Source organism: Stylophora pistillata, chromosome 7 (assembly GCF_964205215.1).
Source record: "Stylophora pistillata chromosome 7, jaStyPist1.2, whole genome shotgun sequence".
Classification (NCBI taxonomy): domain Eukaryota; kingdom Metazoa; phylum Cnidaria; class Anthozoa; order Scleractinia; family Pocilloporidae; genus Stylophora; species Stylophora pistillata.
In genome coordinates, this window is record NC_142525.1 from 22,959,056 (window position 1) to 22,965,525 (window position 6,470).

Genomic DNA, 6,470 nt, shown 5'->3' on the forward strand with positions numbered 1-6,470 from the left:
AAAAAAATGGCTCCCAATCAAACGTAGGGATCTCAAGGGACTCGCATCATACCATGCAACTGAACAACACATCCGTTTCATAACCGCAGTTCAAATATCTGTCTTTCATATATTCTTTGTGTTTGATTTATATCTTACGGGTTTATGTCGAATTAATTTGATGGCCTGCTCCCAGTTAGCTTGTTAGCTCAATTGGTAAAGCGTTGCACTAGTATCGCAGAGGTCAGTGGTCCTAATTCCTTACAGGCCTGAATTTTTTCAGGTCTGATTCTCACTACTGCTTAAATAGTGCTTTACTGCGAGGATCGTGCACATATACGTTTCATGACCGCAGTTCAAATATATGTCTTTCATATATTCTTTGTGTTTGAACAAAATTGTTCCGAAAAAACAAACAATCAAACCGACCCTACAAAATGAGCGACGATAGTTCTTAAGCGCAGGGTGCCTACTCTACTAAAAGTGCTTCGACTTTCGACCTGACATGTTTTAGCTACCTTTGACTTGAATGGGTCGCAAATCAAATTCCTTTCCACGTACTTTACAGACAGGTCCAGACAAAGTTAAAATCCTTGTTGTTATGAAATATGATCTTTTTGTCTTCGTTTAACGTAAATGCAGTTTATTTTGCATACAATTCTATACACCACACCACCTGTGTCTGAATTTATTTTAGATAAATTGGAAGGTTACTTTTGCTTCCTGTAAGGGTAAGGGAAGGCGATGTTTCAGTTCGATTTTTCTGAAGGTCAATGTTCTTTTCCTTTCAAAAAAAAAAAAAAAAAAAAAATGAAAATGGAAAACCTCAGTTTGACAGTGTCCGCCCTCAACCCACCCATCCCGAGTAAATAACCCTTGGATGGGTAGTTTGCATTTGTTTTTATTTTTCACCTACATGCATGGTCATCCGAAATTCCTCTCACCAAAAAAAAAAAAAGACATATGTTCTAATCTACTTAAAGCAAGTTTAAATCTCAGAACTATGAAGTTCGCGATAAAAAAAAAATCACAAATTGAAAGACTGCTATTAGTGTTCTTCGCCGTGGATTTTGTTTTCGGTTCACTCAAACATTTAATATCCTGACTGTTTTAGATATTGTGCAAAGCCTTCCACAACCGTGTTGCAATTTCGAGCATCACCAGCACTTTCATCATAGCCACCAAGAATGAGGGACTGTTCGGTCAGACACGCGATGAAGCCTCCTTTGTCTTTCGCTTTCAAGTAAGCTGTTTTATTTTCCTGATCGTTTTGCAACATAATGTATTGCGTTCCGGCAATCTTCTTGTCCGAGACACTTCCATCATTTAGGCCCTGTATTATCTCTAACGCTTCTGCTTGAGATACCTACGAAAGATATTTTCACATTTGTAAGAAAATTGATGAGAGTACAGTTAATGTTTTCAGTATATTTCTGTTTGATGGCTTTTCTACAGCTCTTTTGTCACAATTTCTTACCGAGAATCCTTCGCTGGTAGCCCAGCACGAGCCGTCGAAGCCAAATATGGCTGCCCTCTGAACTTTTCCTGTACCAACGAGGTTGGTGTCCACGCAAACTTGCCAAGACATATCTTATCCAACAACCCAACCAAAAAACGTTTGACATCTTTGAGAGTAAGTCTTTCCGGAAAGCGCTGCAAAACAAAATGGTAATTCCAAACTTGCAAAACGCTCACTTGTACACGGCCGATGACGTCACAACCTCGTATTCATGTGGTGGATAGGAAATGTCGAATCGGTGTGCACCAACTAATCTAGCCTAACAATACATAATGAATTGCATAATGGGAGGTCATGCTTTTAAGAGTACCGTTCAGTTGCCTTTCTGTTTTTCTTCCTTCGCCCGCTGCCTTCCTTCTAAATTTCTCACGATTATTTCGAAACTGCTGGATAGTAAGTCGAGGCCTTTCTAGGCGACGCTTGTCCAGTAAAGGGTCGTAAAGTCAAACGACAAAAACAGTTAACATCAGTGGGCACTTTTTTCTCCATTGCAAAACCAGGCCAACCCATGCATGATTTTTAAGCGTTTTGTTACGCGGAAGCGATTAAAAACTTCAAAACATCTTGACTAATTATTATAAACCACATGAAACGATTTTGCACTTTTTTGTTTTTTTAAAAGATAGGTCAGTAAACGTCTCGGTTGAAACTTTAGCACGGACGGTACTTCCACAAAAGGGGACGACGTCACGATAATTGCTAAAGAAAATGATGGCGAGTGGAAAAACCACGAACTGTAACACTGCAAATATCGTCTAGCATCAGTTAGGGACAGTCTGCATTATGAATATGCCTTAAAATTGATCCTAGTTTTTAATCACGTGATTGTGGAGACCATCAGTTTCTCAAAATAATAATGAGGGTAAAATACAGGGTATAAGGCCAGAACGGTTTGAAGAAAGCAATTGATCCAATATGTGGAGATATGAAGCATTTGTCCAACGGGAATGTACGCTTATATCAGTAAATTTACATAAGTTTCAGTTTCTAAAAGAAAATTAAAACAACTCTCTGTGTAAGTGTTCAGTGTTATAGGCTGACTTAGCTGTTGTGCGAGATTCAGGCGCTTTAACAGACAACTAGAGTACGCTCTTAGGGAAAATTTGCACCGTCGAACCGAAACCGTTAACATCCAAACATTTAAGCGGCGTCGGGTATCTCGGCTATGAAACGCCTGTGTAAATGTAGAAAACGAAAATTAAATTCTTATCTATCGTGATCTTTGAATAGTTCGTTGAACCCTCTTAAAACAAGGTCAAATTAAAAACTGATGCAAATCATAGCCACGGGAAAACCACGTAATAAAGCACCTCGAATTTTTTATGATATCAGCGAGGGACAATGCATAAAATCAATAGGTCTGATTTTAGGTTTTTTTTATCATTGGTTTCTCAAATTAAACGATACTCAATAATCTTGTCTAGTGTGGATAATTATAAATTATGGGGTACAAAGTCTCAAAAGTTTGAAAAAGTCGCCATAGAACGAATTAATTTCACTGTGGTGGCGATCCTTCACAGCGTGACATAACTACATAGAGCACACACAAAGACTGAAAAAGCAGTTACTGGGCTTTCCTACGAAAGCCTTACTTCTTCACACTTACTAACTAACTACAGCTAATGAAAACCGAGTGATCAGTTTCAATCGAACTTACCAAGATGTTGACTTTGTGGCTAATGCTTTCAAAATGAACAACCAAAAATAATGATTTACAGCCGGGACTTTTCCCAACCTTCCGAAACTTACGCTGTCACAGCATGAGAAGACACACGGGGCTTGCACTGCAAGTACCCCGGAGAGTTCCATACAATTTCTTATAATCTTATTATGAGGAATTTATAAGGAGCTTTTTCAGCGTCAGTCGAGGCGCGGCGGGTGTTGTCACGTATGATCCTTAAGAGGTGTTTTTCCCGACCCTCTTCTGACAGAAGAATGTCACATAATGAAAGCAAACCAGAAACGATTGGGGAGCAACTCCGGCTTGCACATGTCACAAAGTTCATTAAAACGAGCACTGAATTTCCTACACATCAACAGGCCTTTGTTTTATATTATTACAAAGATCTCGAGCTCACTTTTGTTTCGAAAATAGATCAGTTAGCTATGACGGAATTTGTGAAGGATTTTGAAGATGAAGAAACTGAACGAAAAGAGCGAGTTATCAAAACAAGAAAAACGCTCCAGAGGAAAGAAACAGACAGAGAAAAGAATGGAGAAAGAGGAAACAAGGGAAGCAAATACCGAATTCATCGAATAAAAATGTTGAACTAAAGTCATTCAACCGCGAAGCAAATGACTAGGTGCCATGTACTTCTGAGACGGGTGTTACGAAAACTAAGACCCTCGAAAAAGAAGACGTAATACCTAAGACCCGTCTTAGTTTTCGAGATTACGAAAGTAAGACCTCCTAAAATCGAATCCGTCCGGAAATATAAAGTCAAATTGTAACCAAAACAGGTCTAATCTGTCAAATTATCTCCTGTCCGATCCTTTCCACCGAGTTTTAGGTCAAATTTAAAGGTAAATTTAGGGGTCTAAGTTTCCGTGATCTCGAAAACTAAGACCCCTCTTAGTTTTCGTAATTACGAAAACTAAGAGCCCCCCCCCCCCCCCCCCAAACCAGTCTGTAAAATGTCTGGAAAGTCGAATTACGACCGTGGACATTAAATTAAGAACCCACAGGGAGCTCATATTTGATCAATCGAGCAAAAACACTGCTGTACTTGCAATATGGGAAAACGCTAACATATCGATTTTTTCTGTTCCGAACAAAGGAACACCGACACCAGAAATCGCAACCGGGTATTGCTTGTGCGTAATTACTAAAACAAGGAATGACCTAAAACCACCTATAACCATCTAAAACCACCTACAACCACCTTCAGAATACTATTGTGACAATTTATGACAATTTTGTTGACAAATTTCAATGTAATGCACACCGGAAAATGTTGTCTCGAAGAGAATTGTTTACAAAGGAACAGCACCAAGAGCCTTGAGGTTTTTTCGAGTAATAGATAGACTACGTATTAGGGGGTCAGTGTTTTCAAGGTCTGAGGTTTCGAGGTCTGCGTTTTCGCGGTCTGCTTTGAAGTCAACTGGACACCAAGCAGGACCCACAGTAGCAGGAAATTTGGTGAGGTTGCGTAATATAACATTTTGCCCTTTGCTAAGAAATCGAAATCCGAGCAGCCATAACCATTTTAAATTGTTTCTACGTAATGAGCGTACAACAAAGAAAACAAAACAGTTTAAAACGAGATACTATTATTCAAAGAAAAAAAACCTCATTGACTGAGAACAGGAAACCGGGAAAAGAACAGTGACAGTTTAAACGATGTGACAGCTGTGATAAACAGAACTTGCAAATCTCGTGAGATGCATGTAGCTTACAAATTACCGCAGTTACAAGCAGTATCCTTACAAGTGCCACACGCAAAATAGATCGAGTCAATCAGCTCTCGGAACCTGCTACATGCTGGCTTTAATTTGTTCCGATTTTAGTTCTTGGTCAATGTTATATTACGCAACGTCAACAAATTTCCTGCTACTGGGGGCCCTGCTTGGTGTCCAGTTGACCTCAAAGCAGACCGCGAAAACGCAGACCTCGAAAACTCGACCTTGAAAATACTGACCTCGAAAACGTAGTCTATCTATTTTTTTTTAATTACTCGAAAAACCTCAAGTCTCTTGGTGCTGCTCCTGTGTAAACAATTCTCTTCGTGTTTTTCCCTGGTCATGACATGCGAGACACTTGCAACAACATTTCCGGTGTGCATTTACATTGAATTTGTTTAAAAACTGTCACAAATTGTCCCAATAGTATTTTGAAGGGGTAGTTTGGAAAACATGGAATGCCGGAATTCCGTGTCGGAATATCCGGAATACCTTGAATTCCCGGAATTCTCGGAATGACCGAAAAATAATGAATTAAGAAAAAATTAAAAGTAAATAAATAAGAATATTGATTAATTAAAAATTAATGGTAAATTTATAACTTAATCAAATAATTTAATGCCAAATTTATCTCTGAGGGTCTCTGAGAGTCCGGAAAAAAAAAAAAAAAAAAAAAAAAAAACACTTACCGGAACTGTTCATGGAGATGCACGTAATAGAATTAAAAAAAGTCTGCGTCAGGCCAGTAGCCCATACAGCCTAAGCGACGAAACATTTGCACTCTCCCTTCCCCCTGGATGGGATGCTAGTCCATCACATGGTTACTCCCCGTTTTAAATTCGCCTCCACACATTTACACACCTGTAGGATGTCTAGGGCGCAAGAACCATTAAGCCGGGTCGCTTTTCCAGCCGGAACCATTGCAGAAGATTAAACAAATGCAATATTTGCAATTAGTTTAATAGTTTCAATTTTAAAAATCTCCGAACTATTACAAATTAATACTCTACCTTAAATAATTATTAATCACACATTGGGAGCTATCAAAGCAGCTACCAGCCGTCTCCAGTTAAAATTGAGAGATCGTCAGTTACTCGACACCTTTTTATATATACCTTGAATATGTATACCTTTGAATATAAACCTTGTACTGATGGATTCTTCTAAACAAGAAAAGGGACAAAAAAAGGACTTACTCCTCGGTTGTCTCTGGAGATGGTAAGCTTTTTTCCAGTTACTTTTTTATGGTTGTTGTTTCACTTGAATGCTAAATTTGACCCACCACGTGGTCCGTTGTCTTTATTGGTGGTACACTTACGTAGTTACTAAAAGTTGGAATCACCTGAAACCACCTGAAACCACCTGAAACCACCTGAAACCATCTGAAACCACCTGAAACCACCTGAAACCACCTGAAACCATCTGAAACCCCCATGGAAACCATCTGAAATTACCTGAAACCACCCAAAAAGCCATCTAAACCCACGTGAATTAAACATTATCGCAAATCGGTATCTTAATTTTCAGCATGACGCAAAGCTTCTGCATTGCTAATTTACTCTACTTTACGTCT

At 39.0% G+C, this 6,470-nt stretch overlaps 1 protein-coding gene across 4 annotated transcripts; it reads right to left on the reverse strand.

Annotated features, from left to right (window-relative positions):
* Positions 1–655: 655 nt before the first annotated feature.
* Positions 656–6,202, reverse strand: LOC148727150 (profilin-2-like). Of its 4 annotated transcripts, none has more exons than XM_088728952.1 (4): positions 6,094–6,202; positions 5,759–5,799; positions 1,457–1,632; positions 656–1,345 (listed from the first exon to the last, which is right to left on the reverse strand). In XM_088728952.1, the coding sequence occupies exons 3-4, from the start codon at positions 1,565–1,567 to the stop codon at positions 1,073–1,075; spliced, it is 384 nt and encodes a 127-aa protein (XP_088585078.1). In that variant the 5' UTR covers positions 1,568–1,632; positions 5,759–5,799; positions 6,094–6,202; the 3' UTR covers positions 656–1,072. The 4 variants fall into 4 exon arrangements, with proteins under 4 accessions (XP_088585078.1, XP_088585076.1, XP_088585079.1 ...); XM_088728950.1 differs by having other exon boundaries at positions 5,587–5,799; positions 6,094–6,198; XM_088728953.1 differs by lacking the exon at positions 5,759–5,799 and having other exon boundaries at positions 6,094–6,165.
* Positions 6,203–6,470: the final 268 nt, after the last annotated feature.